Source organism: Chiroxiphia lanceolata, chromosome 1 (genome assembly GCF_009829145.1).
Source record: "Chiroxiphia lanceolata isolate bChiLan1 chromosome 1, bChiLan1.pri, whole genome shotgun sequence".
Classification (NCBI taxonomy): Eukaryota; Metazoa; Chordata; class Aves; order Passeriformes; family Pipridae; genus Chiroxiphia; species Chiroxiphia lanceolata.
Window position 1 is genome coordinate 118,597,802 of NC_045637.1, and position 15,745 is coordinate 118,613,546.

Below are 15,745 nucleotides of genomic sequence, written 5' to 3' on the forward strand. Positions count from 1 at the left end.
CCTCATTGCCGGCTTCTGGTATCAAGGAAACCCCAGGGCGGCGGAGGGGAGGGAAGAGGAGCCTCCCACCACACGCGCAGCGCCCTCCGTGTATCCCCTTCTCCGGGCGTCCGGAGCCCCAGCCCGGACTCACGTGTGCCGTCAAACCGGGTGGCGATGGTGTCGAGGAAGGTGTTCTGGGGTGCCAGTAATCCCTTCATAACCGGCATTTTTCCAGCGCGGTGCGAGGTTCCCCATCAAAGTTTGTCTACGAGGGTGGTTCGAGAAGAAAGTGCATAGGGCGCCCGGGTGAAGGCAGGGAGGGAGGAGGCGGAGGGATAGAGAGGAGGAGGATGGGGATGCCGCCGCGCCGCCTCCGGCGCCGGGAGCCCCCCTCTCGTCAGCCCTGCCACCGCACAGCGCTCCCGCCCCCGCTGCGAGTGCCGGGCGGGCGGAGCGGGGTGCGCACAAGTGCGGGACGGAGCACAGGTGGGGGGCCGAGCACAGGTGAGGGGCCGCGCCCCCTCCCCGCACCCCTCTAAAGGAAAGAGGGACGGGGCGCCGGTGGAAAGCGGCCGTGAGGGAGGACGGGTTGGAGAAGGGCAGGGAGCTGGGGAAGAGGCACTTTTATCCACCTGTGGCCGGAGCCGGGTGGGGCGGGGCAGCACAGCACAGCACAGGGACCGGCGGCCACCCGGGCGCTGCGAGGCTTCTTCCGCCCCCGCCAGGTTTCGGCTCCAGCACATGAGAAGTTTGCCAGGCCTATTAGCTCACATGAACCCTGTTCTATGAGTAACAATATCGCAGCGTAAAGCACGGGCTCTTAAGCTACTGGAAGGAGAAATGCCCTTGAAGGATAGTAAATGCCTCTGTAGGTGCTCAGTGGAGAGCAAGACTGAACATGGATAATGCTCCATCAGGTGTGTGGTCTCAGGCATTATTTGCATTTATTTATTTAAGGGATAGGCACTTGCTGTCACTGCGAATATCTCCTAGAATATTATTTCAAAATTTTTCCCTGATAAATTCCTGATATAAATATATATATTTTTTTTTCTGCCAGCCAAAAAGAGAATTGAGATTTATATCCTAGATCAGGAGGTGTAATATGTAAATTAAAATAAATAAATATATAACAATGGTATTGAAGAAGCAGGCACTCCCCATTGGGATGAGTAACCTGCTCAGGCTGGTACCGTGGGTCTTTAAATGCTACCAGATAACTCTCCATAGTACAGTCATTTCACTCAGTGTAGCAGCAATGGCAGAACTTCTCCATCTTCTTTCAGGACTAAAATACACTAGAAAAAAGAAGTGGGAGTACACTCCCTAATCTAGAAAATCTCTGTGCAGAGGAAGCCTGTTGGGCTCTTGCTATTTCACAGTATTGCTTTTCTGTGTTTTTTGTGATTCCCATTTATTTAGAGTTCTCTCTTTCTCCAGACAGTTAGAGGACTTTGATTCCCACTTTTTAGCTTAAGCAGCCAGAGAGAGGTTCCAGAAGAGACAAAAAGGGTCTTTCTTTACAGCACATAATTAAAAGTAAAAACCACCAAGAACCTCAGAAAATGCTGATGCATAGGGTTTATGGCATAATCTAAAGTCTAGCCATGGTAACCCCTCCTTGACTCTGAAGAATACAGCAATATTTTGCTGAGATCATGAATCTGTCCAATTGTCCTTGTACTAGAAGCCTGTACAAATAAGTTGACGTAGAGCTGCCAGCTCAGTTTTCAGAAGCAGCATGTGAAAAGAGAGACTACCTTACAGTACTTTGGAAGTCTCCAAGATCTCACAGTACCATCAGTTTCTTAGCTAGCTGATAAACTTCAAATTCCTGTCAGCCTTGTCCTTAAACTGTACGAACACCAGTATTGCCCTTAAAATGTACAATTTTTAATACTGAATGCCAGCAATTTTTAATTTTCTTTACTTATTATTCTCACATCTTCTAGTTCAATATAAGCAGAGTCACAAAATTAATTTCTCTTGATAGGTTTCCATTTAATTTCACTGGCTATTTGGGTTTGATGGTACAGCATGTACCTACCTATGAAATAAAGAAAACTCTGTTCCACTAGAGCATGATCAGATTTTCAATTCTGACAAAATGTTCAGCAACAGAGGTTGTTAAGGTAAATCTGAATCTTTGAAATCTGACAAGGGACTAACCTATGTTGTAGCCGTGTGTTGTGGTTGTGTTTCGGTTTGTATTCTTTTCCATGGCCTGCCTAAACATCATTTTAGTAGGTATATGGTGAAGGAGAAAGGAATATATTCTTAATTTTACTACAGGCAGTCAGGAGACAGTAACTCATACATGCAAATTAAAGATATAAATGTATTTATTAATTTTGATAATCGCAAAAGGGGAAAAAGAGACTATTTTCCAGGGGAGTCAAACTGTTATCTGGTAAGTCTGCAAGTCCATAAGTGACTAAGACTGAACCTCCTCACACACAGAGACCATCAAGTCTGAGCCGTAATCATGCACTTTGAGGGTTCTATTATTTAACAGCTTCAGTAAGTTTAGAGCTTTATTAAGAGCTCATGGAAATTTCTTAACAACTATGAGACCGAAAATCCTTGAATAAAGCCTTAAGACTTAGATTGGGCAAAAAATGCCAAAAATTTATGCAAGCGCGCACCTCAGAAAGGATGGATATGTGCCAGAAGAGTTACATGGCATATTTCATGATAATGGTGAACAAAATTTACAGTTATTGAAATGTATTCACCACTAGTCAGGAGGATGTGATAACAATGGCAGTGAAAACTCTACCAACAATGAAATTCTAGTGATGGACAAGAGGGAGGGACAATTCCAAATTCTTTACAAGGAGAACATGCCGAACGCCCCTTCACCTGTGAGAACTTCAGAAAAGAGGAAGTTTGCTGTGCTTTACTCACAACCTTGGCGTACTCTTATAAGTTGGTTATGGAAATAACTATGTACTAAGAACAACTGGTAACAATTAAGCTTCTAAACAAAACAACCATCCAAACTTCTCTGAAGTAGAACTAATGAAACATATTACAAATATGATGCGTTTAAATAACGTAAACTACAGAAGAAGAGAAACTGAAGTACAGTATCTTATTTTACACTTGTACTTAGCATATTCTACAACCTTTTACTCATTAGAGTAATCCTCCTTAATAGAGACTGGTACCTAACTTCAGAGAGTTAGCTGCAAAACACAAAAAGTTAAAGTTGCTCAATGCACAAAGATATAACAGGCTGAAATTTCAGTGAGTTAAGTAGCTCAGAAAAGCAGAGAAAAGAGCTAAGAGTATATAAAAGAAAGGTGAAGGAGCAGCTGAAGTTTGCAGTCAATTCCCGGAAAATTATTTTTTAAGCTTTAAGCAAAAAGCAAACCAGGGACTCTGAATAGTCACAGACTGATTTTCATTTTCTTCTTTTTTATTTTTTTATGCTTAAGAAACAGTAAAATACAAAAATACAAACCAAGGTGATTTTTATCTTGTTTCAGGAAATCAGCTTTCTATTTTGATATATTAATTTTGAATGTCTGGGATATTTAGACATGGTCTCTAATATATTACATATATTTGCTGGCAAGGACAGATAAGTAAGAGTTGAAAACTAACTTTGATTTTTGTGTATAAATCAATATCCAAGTAAAGTAAATAGCCCACTCCCTGTATTCCTGTCTTCCTTTGTTCACTGTGAAGCATTTTACTGAATTCAAAACATAAGTATATATAAAAATATATATATTAAAGTTAAGAAAGTCAGTACCAGAGCTGAGAAACCAAGTACTAATAGCATTGCTGCTACTCTTCAGGTTGCCATTAGCATCCAGAAACTACAGTTTAGACCAGAATTACTATCTAAAAAAATAAGGTTTGTTGCTTCAAATAACTCAACAATATATAAATATATCATATATATATGTATATATATGAAATATAATCTCAGCCATACATTTCCCCCTACTTATCCACAGCCACTCAGGCACTCAACATAGCCCATTACATTGTGAGGCACTGTATAATCTTTTAAAATATTGCTTGTTACCCAGAAATGAGGGTATGGGCAGAGTTTTGCACAGAATGTATGTAAGGAGCAGCATGTTGTAGCATTTTTGGTCATAATCGTACACCTTCTTTTCTTCATTTATTGTTTAAATAAATGTTTAAATATTCCAGATTTTGTTATTAATATTCCACAGTACAATGAATTACCTCATAAAATAAGGAGTTAGGAGTTTCTTATTGCTTCCCTGGCATAACCACTTGACCTCAACTTACCTGCTACAATTATGCAAATAAAAACAGCTAGTGAAAATCAAATTAACAAGGACTGCCTGCAGCTTACTTTTGTGCTTGAAATTGCCACCCACTTATTTGTTTGTTAACCTTGGCATCCAGTGGAAAAAAGGGAATTATGAAGCAGCCTGAAAATTCCAGGAAAGGGCAGAGAACGGCAACCTGCTGTTCATCTGCCATGAACAGGCTAATTTAGCCTGAAGTAGTGCGTGTTAAGAGTATTATCCTAATAAATGATCACTGTGCTTCAAGAAGTGCCTTTTGTTTTGCATAAGCCAACAACAGAACTTTTCAAGAATGGAGCTGCATAATTGAAGCTCTGCCAAGCAAGGCAGTTTAGATGCAAAGCTGGCACCTCTGGCTCAGGAGGACACTAAGTTTCTATAAACTGGAAAAGGTTACAGGCAGGCAGAAGAAACCATACATGGTGCTACCTTGAATGAAGTTAAAGATTCAAACCTCACTTTTCCTCTGCTGCTGGTAAACATCCATGAAACATTTTGGCAAAAGCCTCATTTCTTTTTAGTGCTGGTGTAAAAGGATTCAAGCTTATCAATGTTAACAGACATGTCATTCACTAAGGTACTGAAAAATTGATGTGGTAGATTCACAAGGTTCTAATTGTATTGATATCACCATCATATTGGGCTGTAATTTATGTACTTGTTTCCTTTTAAAATATATAGGAAGTCACACATCAGGTTTCATTTCATTACCTATGTATGAACTCAACTACTCAGAATACTCAACTACTTAGAATAACAGTTTATGTGATATCGATTTGGTATTTTATAGTTAGAAAGCTCTTGATATATTCAGACCCAGGTTTCACGTGTGCAGCAGATTTACAAAAAGAGGAGATGCTGCCTCTTGTTTTCTGTAAAGCAGAAAGTGAATTAAGACCTGAAGATAGCTCAGTTGTCAAACCAAAAAATTAGTCAATGGTGAATAGAATCTACCAGATCTCAAAATAAATAAGGTTATAAAATTTCTATTTCTGTCCCCACTTTCCTATCCATAAAAGCAGAATCCTAGTTTTCACCTTCAAGGATCGTGTGGATACTATTAATGTGTGTGTAACAACAAAATTTTGCAAAAACATCTGATAAAGCTAGAAGCAAATTAGCAGTTGTCATTCAAGAGATGTTTGGATAGTGTTCAGAAAGGTATTGAAGCACATTTCAAACAACAAAGAATTAAGAATACACTGAATTGTTCTATCATTAATTGAGCACCATCATGTGGGGGAAAAATACTCATTGTTTACAGGAAAAAAATACAGCCTAAAGGAGAAATGTGCATCTATGCTTAGAATTAACTTCCAAAGCGGAATAAGAAATATCTAGTTTGAATCAATTTTGGTTTTCATCAGAACACAAAACCAAAAACAACCCAGCAAACCATCCAAAACCCTCAAAAATAATACTACTAATATTAAATAAATAAAAAAACCCAGTCATGTTACACTTCTGCAGATGAACCCTATGGTTAGCTAAATGGGAACAGAAGTTTTCTTCTTAAAATCTCTGCAGAAAAATAAAGATAAAAAGAAAGTTGGATTCAGAAGAGACTGAAATATTGTAAAAGCTTATTTTGTATTTCCTGGATATGAAAGACATTGCAAGCCTGTTTACCTCACTGTGGCATTGTGGTGATGTTAAAGGATCCTGTAGGTTATTCTAAAGTTCAAAGTTGCTGGTTCAGTTCACCTCTTAATGAGGAGTGTTGTTTTGGTTCCAGTTCTTTCCTTTGAATACTCAGTGAATGCAAATGCAGCTGTTGAGATAGACCTTATATAGTAATATTAGAACTTCACTTATTTATGACCTGGAGTTTAAAATTATTTCACTACAAAAAGTTATCCATTTAAGTTTATCTACTTGAATTCAAAGAGTACTATACCAGAATTATTTGCAAATTAAGATTGTGCTTAGCGAAAGAAAAGGAGTCTCAGTCTAAAAGATTAAGAGGTGATACTGACTTTATAAGAGACATAGTAGGATGCTTAGAATAAAGAATAATCACAAGCACAGCTCTAGATATGGGATTTGCTCTTAAACCTTAAACATGATCTTCCTACATGAAGATGTAAAAAGTGATTCCTCCCACAGATCCACCAAAGCTAATTAGAAATTATGCTGCCTTCTTTCCACACATATATTCCCTGAACACTGCGAAATAGCCATCTAAATTTCATAATCATTTTCTAAACACCATTATTAAAATGCAACTCCAAAGATAACACAAATTCCTTCATAAGTACACCTATTTTAAAATTATTAAACCAGATAAGTGGAAAATCATTTATTCTGTTCCTCACCTGACTTTTTTTTAGCACAATAAGAGCTAATAAGTGCAAAATTAGTGCTTAAGCTTCTTCAGTATCACCAAAATAACTCACATGACTCAACAATATTTTTCATGGCTTGCACCAGTGCAATAAAGACCAGGATGGGACACACCAGTTAGTTTTACTTTATTAATATTTCTGATTTGCAAAACACCACAGGTAAGGCTAAAAGAATTAAACAGTACAGCTATGCTGGTCCCTAGCAGTGTTGTGGTGCTGATTTGAATTACGATTTTGGTGACCATTCATGAAGCGACAAGAGAGCAGTAAGTGACAGGAACACTGTTTTTCATAAATCACTGCAAGTCACGAAAGGCTAGCAAGACACAGAAAAGTCAAAAGGAAACAGAATGGTATTTCACTGGATGTCATCTTCAATTTTGTTTTCAGTGTAATTGCTTTGACAGAGGATTCATTAATAAAAAGCCTGGATGACATTACTGAGTTTTATTCCCTTTTTTCCTCTTGGATTTTACTGCATTTTAAGATGTGAAAATCTCATATTAAAATATAGGATTAATAGCTAAAACCTGTTAGATAGCATTCAAAGTTTCCAGGCTCATAATACACAAGTATTTCTATTACTTCATATCACAAAGACACAAAATTTAATGCTATGATGTACATATCTTAATAGACATGTAAATTAATACAAAAAATAGATCTGACACAATTTTTCTACAAAAAACATGCTACTAGAGAGACATAGGTGCAAATTCTTTGCTATTTAAAAATTTTGATTGGAAAATATGGATAACATTCAATTATATGGCTTCTTTTTTCATGAATTGAACAGTAAAAGGACGTTTTCTCAAAGCTGCAATTGGCAAGCTTCACAGAAGTGAATATCTGACTTCAAGTATTGCTCTTAAGTTTTGCTTTAGGAAACTCCCAGAAGGGAAAATTCAGGTTCTCCCCCATTATGTAGGTATAATAAGTGTATTTTGTAGTACCCTTCATAACATCTAAACAATATCTGGACTGTATTTGTGAACTTAATTCTTTTAGCATTGTTTTACACAGTAGGGATTCAGGGTTAATACTTATGGCAGGTCAAATGTACCTTCTACTTCAATTGAAATTGTATGTAACTTTAATGGACTCTAAAAGTATCCTGAGGTCTTTAATCTTTGCCATAGAAGACTGTAGATACAATGATCAAAAGTATGATAAAATACAGAGATCAAAAATTTTGTTTGTTGTATCATTAAAATATTATAAGTAGGGGCTTAAAATACTTCCATTAAAAAAAAGTACTAATTTAAAAATATTTAAAGTGAGTTAGACTTATTTCATGAATCCTTGCATCAACTAGAATAGGCAAAATTGCTACAGATACTGCAATATATATAACCTTTCTGAAATATGAGAAAAGCAATAGGAACCATTTTCCACAGTTTTTAGATATAATTTTTTTTAACTACAGTTCAGATTATATGACTTTTTCCCACTTAAGTCAATTACATGGGAGTTTAAAAATAAATCTAAAAAACCCAACAACAACAACAACAAAACAAAATCCACAACCTTTTGGCACGCAGTAAATCTTATTCCTACATTACAAGTTCTTCAGAAGACAACAGATAAACTGCAAGCAATTAAGGAATAAGAGTCTAACTTGATCCATCCTCAAGGGTATAACAGAACAGCCTTAATACTGATTGGTTTGCTTTTTAATCTTCTCTAACTCATCAACTTCTTTTCCATCTTAATAAGAGTTTCATTAGTTGTTCTTCTTATGAGGCCATTTTACAAGAAAAATAAAGATACCTCAGTAGTCATATGTAATGTTTTTCTGCCTAGAAGATACTCAATATCTTCACAAGTAAACTAAACAAATGACCCTGTTTTCATCCTTATTAGAAACGCATACACCTTTCTCTCTTATTTTAGAACATTTATTTTCATAAACGTGTCTTCACTGAATGTGTGATGTGAGTTAGACATTTATGAAGAGAAACACTGCAAAGGGATAGGCTTAGAAAAGGAACACTGCAGGAAAAAAGCTCCACTGCTGGTTTGGAGAAAAAGAACCACACTCAATGAGTAAGACATTATTGGCAAAGAAATCCTGTGTAGGTAGACAGAAGAGGAAACATTTGATAGGTGAAAGTTACCATGTTTGGCACAAGAATAAGCTTTAAATTAAATCTGTTGTGCAACACATGTGACATCAGGCAAAATGGGGTTTAAGTAGGAGGAGATGATATCTAGGGAGAGAAGAGTGGGTAGCACACCAGGTCTAGGAGAATGAACAGCAAGAGATCCAGGCAATGCTTAGCTGTGCACAGGCCAAAAAAAAAAAGAAAAAGAAAATGAAAAAAAGTACAATATTTTTGTCTGTAAACCGAGACAGTTGTGAGAATATGTAACTCAGGATTAAGGTGAGTTTTATGCTGGAATCACATCCATCCTGGTTTTGCGTGCTCTTCTTCCAGCTAACTCCAAACAGGGCATATAACTAGAGGTTATTTTCGGACTTTGTTTGAAGAAGTGAATCTTGAACTCCAGTCAGCTCCAAAATACACTGCACTAGTCCACACGACACTTTGAAACTGAAAAATTCTTGGTTTTATTCAGATTTTGACTTTTTCCATTTTTTTTCAGTATTTCAAAGAATTTGGGATTTCAGTGTCAATCCTCTATTTGCTTACCTTCTATATGGACTCTTTTATACACTGTTATATGTTCCATCTATAAGCAGTGCTCTGATCCTGCAATAGGTTGAAGCAAGTAAAGCCTTGGGTACGCACAGCTCTCTGCGTAAGAAAATTAGTATAGCATAATAGCTAGGTGTAAGGATTAGACTGAGGATCACATTACAGGATTAGGGCAAATGTACATGCAATGGATTCCGTAGGAAATGACCAGCCCTGCAGTAGAGACAGCCTCAGAGTCCTATTTATAGTATAATCCACTCCCTAGTCGAGTTGAATTAATATCCTTATCCTTTCTGCATATACTAGTTGGCATATTCTTGGTACAATTTTCAAGACTAATCTTTTATCTAGGATGGCATTTGCTGTTACAGTGCAGTTTAAAACTCAGTACAGAATTTGTGTCAGCACTTTTTGTCCCACAAAAGGCTAAATTAAAGTATTAAAACATAGATAATGCAGCCATTGTCCTGAAAAAACTCAGAGCTTCTTCCAGCCTCATAATAGATGAGCACACTAAAATCCATAGACACTTTATAAGCATGTTTTTGAGACAGAAAAAGTGCCATAGAAAAGGTTTCCCAGCCATGGAAAAGGTTTTCCAGCTGTGTTCTTCCAAAACACATTTATTTTCCAAGAACTAGCACTTTATTCTCCTTCTTGGACTAAAAACCTCTTCAGATTAAGGTTTGAGCTAAAATAATTTGTTTCACACTAAGGGACAGAAACCTGTGATCACCTTCATGTATTTGATCAGCGTCAAAGACAGAGGTGAGAATCATTCTATCTTTAGCAACTTAGTGAGATCAAGTAACATGGAATCAAATCCAGAGTGAGCTGAAATACGCATCTTGACATTCAAGATTTGAACAGAATTCATTTTCCTACCTTTTTTCTAGTTAAGTTGGTCTACCAGGTTATCCATAGGAAACATCAAAAGCCTTACAAAAATAAGCAAGTGAATTAAGACATATTGACATCATGAACAGGTCTTTATATATATCCCCAATATCACCTGTCAGAAGATGAACATCAACAATTAAGAGCTAGGTATTTTGAATCTCTATCATCGCATTTGTTTGAAGCCACATATACATGTAAACATGTAGGTGCAGTTTATGCTTTGTATTTTATCTGAATGGTATTAGCTCACAATTTGCCGAAGTAAATTTAAAATACCAAAATATACTTTCCGAATACAATTCTGGGTTCCTGTAATCCAAACATTTGTTATCTCATTAGAAATTTAAGTCAGATATTTACTAGACAGGCTAACAAACAGATACTATCTGTGCTCAGTAAATAGTTGGATAGATATTTTTACATTATAGAGCTAGAACATTATAGAGCTTATTGCCCTGGGTGGAGAATAATCACTCACAGTAGTTTTAATTTGTCATATTCTTTTAGCAGTTGAGAGAAACATTAGCTATTTTTTCTCCTTTAAATTTAAAGTTAATAGCATTTGTTTTTATTTTATGATAAACTATACGGAGGATGAACACTTGGGCAACTTGTAAAGAACCAAAATGTGATCATAACTATTGCACAAACTAGGGTCTAAGAGGTTTGTTTTATTTACAAGAATAAAGGAATTATTACAAAAAACAATAAGTGAACAATCTATGAAAACACCTGCTGAAAAATCCAAGGATTGTACTGATATAATATATGGTAAACAAGCAAAAAAAGAATTTGGCAATCAGCAGGCCAAAGTTACTTATTAGATAAGTAAAATGAGAGTCCTATTGACTTATTCTATCTCTTTTGTTTAATCCCCATTATGGCAGCTGAAGCTCATTTTCTCATTGGGAATACAAGACCCCATGAACATATATCCCTCACATGCTCCGAAGTCACAGCTCTAACACTGTGAGAGTTTATTCTCCAAATTCTCGTCTTCACAACTCCTTTTTCATTTCTGCCAGCCCAGTGAACCTAAGACCAAATGTCTTTATCCCCCTTTGGGATAAAACAAAAGAGCTCACTTACCTCTGACAAGGCCTAGGAGTGGCAGGCCCAATAAAATCTCGAAGATAGGGCAGAGGCACAACTTTTGGAGCAAATATCATCCCAGAGTACCTGCTTGTGACCAACTAGTTACTTGTATGAAGAACTTGATTCTTCCTCCCTCCCCTCATTCCGGCTACATTTTCCTTTACTTCTCTATGCTTCCATTTTTATTTCAAAGTCTAAATTGTCATCCAGAATTGCCTACCTATCTAAAGAATGAATTCTGTCCTCTTTGGTAAGACAGCTGCTGTTCTCAGATTTATCGCAAAAACTTTTCACTAATTCTGTTGTCCTTCACAAACATTTAATTTCAAAACACTGCATGCCTTTTCCAAATTCAGGATATTTATATATTTGAGTACTCTGGAATGAATATTCTACATTTGCTACAGCTGCTAAATATTGATGTCCTTCTCTTGAAAGTCTGTCTCATTCAACTTCACATACTAACAAGCTCATTGTAATAGCTCTGATATTTGGACCTCTTATCCTACCTAAAATGGCACAAAATGTAAGATTGCATTTGGACTTTCACATCCGTTGAACGAAAACAAAGACCACTATGACATTTCACATTAGTATTACCTTCTTATTTTCTTACTTTGAAGAAGACATGCAATAATTTTTTGCAATTTACTTTTCCTAACCTTTGGACAATTTGTATCTTTACTAAAGCTTATTGTGACTAATAGGAGAGAATTACGAGAATTATAGGAGAGAATCTCCTTCTGTTACTCTTTATTGACTAAAATACAGTGCAAGAATCAGCTTCAGCCTGTTCATACTTCAATTAAGTTCAGGTAAAACACTGACTTCAAGATACTAATAATTAAAGATCAAATTTACACAGGCTTTTAGGTGCTTAAAGAAAAAGGCGGGAAATGTACAGGATTTTCAGAAATGTTTAATTGCTTTGTGTAATTTTGCCTCATGGGGATCACCTCAGTTTTTTTCTGTAAATCCCAATGGACATGTGACAAGATGCTCTCACTTTCTCTTTCCGTGTATGTGAAGGAAATTATTTACAGCCACCAGGACTCCCACTCTCCTTCTCCTGGATCTTGATATCTCCCCAGTCCCCCCATATCATAATCATAATCATACCCTCACCTTTGCTTATCCATCCCATTTTGACAAAGATGAGTGAGGTGGTCTGCTCCCAGAAGCACCATCCAGGACAAGTCTGGACAAGTCAGCAGACAGCAGAGACGAGTGGTTAGGGTCAGGAACCTCTTCGGCCATCTAGCAGCAACAGCTAAAAAGAGGATGCAGTCAGACCCTCACCCCTTTGGAAGTCTGACCCAAGTCATACATGGTCTGAGCCCTTATTGTCCAGTATAATAATGTTACTAAAAGAGCAGCCTTACCATAAATAGCACATGAGGCAATTTTAAATGAGAATAAAAGAAGCATGTAAAAGATTCTGGAAAGAATTACCTTAAAAAATATGCTTTGAAATATTAATTTGGACCAACTGCTTCCTCAGGTGAAAAGGTAAGCTAATGATCTGCTGATTGACATCAGTTACATTTTTCAGATTGTTTCAGACTATGGAAATGTGGTATAAGAGGTTGAAAATTAGTTTCACAGGTAGATGTGCCTCTGTTTCCGTAGATTAATTGGGTAATATGCCGTTCTGAATCTTATAACTAGCAGAAATTTATTCAAATTAATATTTTTACTGATTAGAGCTTGAGCTGCAGGAAGGTAGCTTGTATAGATATATTTTGGCCTGAACACTTCAATACAATGATACACGTGGCTGTTGCAAGCATTCTGAATATAACTTGTACTAAAGTAAGTGCATGCCTTTTTTCTAAGCTCACTTTTCTAAAAAGGAACTTGGAATCAACGCTCCAGTACTGTAAGCACAAGCTTATGTTCTTCAGAGCTGATGCAGCAAAACACTTAAAACATATACTAATATAGGACTTGTAATATGCTTAACATTAAGCTCTGATTTAGTGAAATACTTTTAGTACTTGCTCCAGTGTATTTTGTAAGATAAGCATACTGAAGTTTTAAACTCTCAACATGCATTTTTTCAGGACTGTGGTCAATGTTTGCCTCCAGCCACAGCATGACCTGGTTACTTATATGTTTGAAAGCTCCTGAATAGACAAAAAGTCTAGGTCTCTGCTGGTGTAATTGAACTGATGACACCGAAGGTACAACACAGCTTCCAATGGTTTTAAACATTGTACAACATACACATTTTGTAAATCCTCAATGGATCTATTGCTGTCACTGCAGGTGTCATGGACTCAGATCGAATGAACATTTAAAAATTTCTGTGGGCATTCAGAGCCAGTACCAAAGCCTAAAAATAATCAAACAAGCAAATAAATAAATAGCTATGTAGACTTGATTAATCCATTGACTTGGCTATAATTGATCTGGCTTTAAAAACTAATAAGTTTTAGATGTACATGGAATTACTTTCTTTTTTTTAGTGAAGAAGGATACATTTTTCTTAGCAGTTTTATTTAGATACTGTTAACCTAACAATCCATTCCATTTCCTTTAGTACTTAAAAAAATTGTTTCAGCAACTGTTAAGTAGCAGTTGAATTTGGCAAAAAAATAAACGCAATACTTCCAACTATGGTCTGAAAATAAAATTGACAGTAAAATTGGGAGGTTTTTTCCTCCCTTATATGCTTTGCATTTTGTCTCACATCAATTTCTTCCACAATTCCTTCATTAGTATTCTCTCTTTTTATACAATCCACATATACTGAAATTCCCATATCCCATTTCTAACTATATTTTCTCCTATTTCCTAATTATATCGTGGATGGTAAATTAGTAAGAACTAAATAAACTAAACAGGAAGGTGTTATTTTATTTGAGGAGTGCTGTTCCTATTCACCAAACAGTGTTTATAACATTAGCAAGGCTTCATCTGCAATACAGTACAGTGCATAACACAGTGTTATTGTTTATTATTGAATATGTAAGTGATATATTTCGCAGAGACATCAGTAATGAAGCAGACTTTAGAGACAGCAACACCTAAGATGCATTGTCCCAAGGCCTATCACATTACTGTAGCACTTTCCTTTCAGAAATATAAGTACTGAGATGAAACTATGCCATAAAAAATTCTCTTATGAATCTGTCTCTCAATAGCTCAAATTCAGGTGGTTACATAAGTATATGAATGATGTTAAGCAAAAGAGTTATTATAATGAAGTTAAATACACAACTCATATCAAACTACTGTTTAAACACCTTTTATGTCTTTGTACATTTTCATGGAAGATTTAACAAGGCTTAAATCTTTTGCCACTTATTAAAACAGAGCTGCTCTCACATGCAAAATCTAAGAGATCAGCTTAAAAAGAAAAGATTAGACAATAAACAAAATATTTTTTATTGAGCAGCCATGTGGTTTTGAATATTACAAAAGCTGCTTATTTGCATCACAAGGGGCAGATATACAACAATATTTAAGCACTGAGTATTCTTTCTTTTCAGCATGGTACAATTATCATTTTAGAAAGAGAATGAGCAGCTGTTAGGTAAATCTGTCCTGGCACAAATCCATACAAATAAATACATATTAAAATAAAAGAGGGACCTCACCCAGTTCATGTTACTAAGTTTCAAATATCACTTACTCCTAGTAGTTCCCATTCAAACTTGAGGGAGCACTAGTATTTCAAAGAATACTCTTAGGGGTGCCTGAGCAATTTATACTTAAATTCTACTGAAAGTGTGTTTCTATACACAAAAACCTCAGGCGGTGGGGGTAAGGGGAAGGAAGTCAGCAAGCTTTTTCGAGGCTGCTAAAGGAGCCCTGAGGACTCTTGTGGAGTTCGAAATGAGGATATCTAATCCAAGTCAGAGGTATATTGGTGAAGTATAATGAAGACCTTACACAACCAGCTTCAGCTACTGATTCAATTTCCCTGTTATCCACTCCCCAAGAGTTTTACCATTCACAGTTTCCTTCTGCATTATTACTTAGACCCATCAGTAACTCTTCTCCTTTCAAAACTTTTAGATTCTTTCCATCAAACACATCTGAGTTTTTTTCTGGGTTTTTTTTGCCTTTTTTTTACTTGTTTCTACCTAAGCACATAATCTGACAGTGTGATATTGAATGAGATGACTTAAAGATAGTGTGTCAATACTGCAAATAATTTCTTTCCTTTTACTGCTTTGAAGCATAACCTGAACAGTTTTCAGTCTAATTTTCAGGTTTAATTATTTTCACTTCCCACTGATACTGCAGACAGAACACAATGAGCATCTGAGAGATCTGAAACCAATCCAAATTCTAAGAAAAGCCTTTAACAATCTGATTTTGCTCATCTCTCCTAATTTATGTCTGCTTCTGTCTTGCAAAACAAATTCCAAACTTGAATTTCAACTAGGATTTTCACTAAATGGTAATAGCAGGCTTCCAGTATACGGCAATCACATCAGAACTTGTACACATTCCTGTT

At 36.4% G+C, this 15,745-nt stretch overlaps 1 protein-coding gene across 1 annotated transcript in view; it reads right to left on the reverse strand.

Annotated features, from left to right (window-relative positions):
• Positions 1–258, reverse strand: part of KCNH8 (potassium voltage-gated channel subfamily H member 8) — a 176,194-nt gene extending 175,936 nt beyond the window's left edge. The window contains 1 exon segment of the mRNA XM_032713197.1: positions 134–258. Within this exon segment, the coding sequence (XP_032569088.1) occupies positions 134–209 (76 nt within the window). The 5' untranslated portion in view covers positions 210–258.
• Between the last annotated feature and the right edge of the window lie 15,487 nt (positions 259–15,745).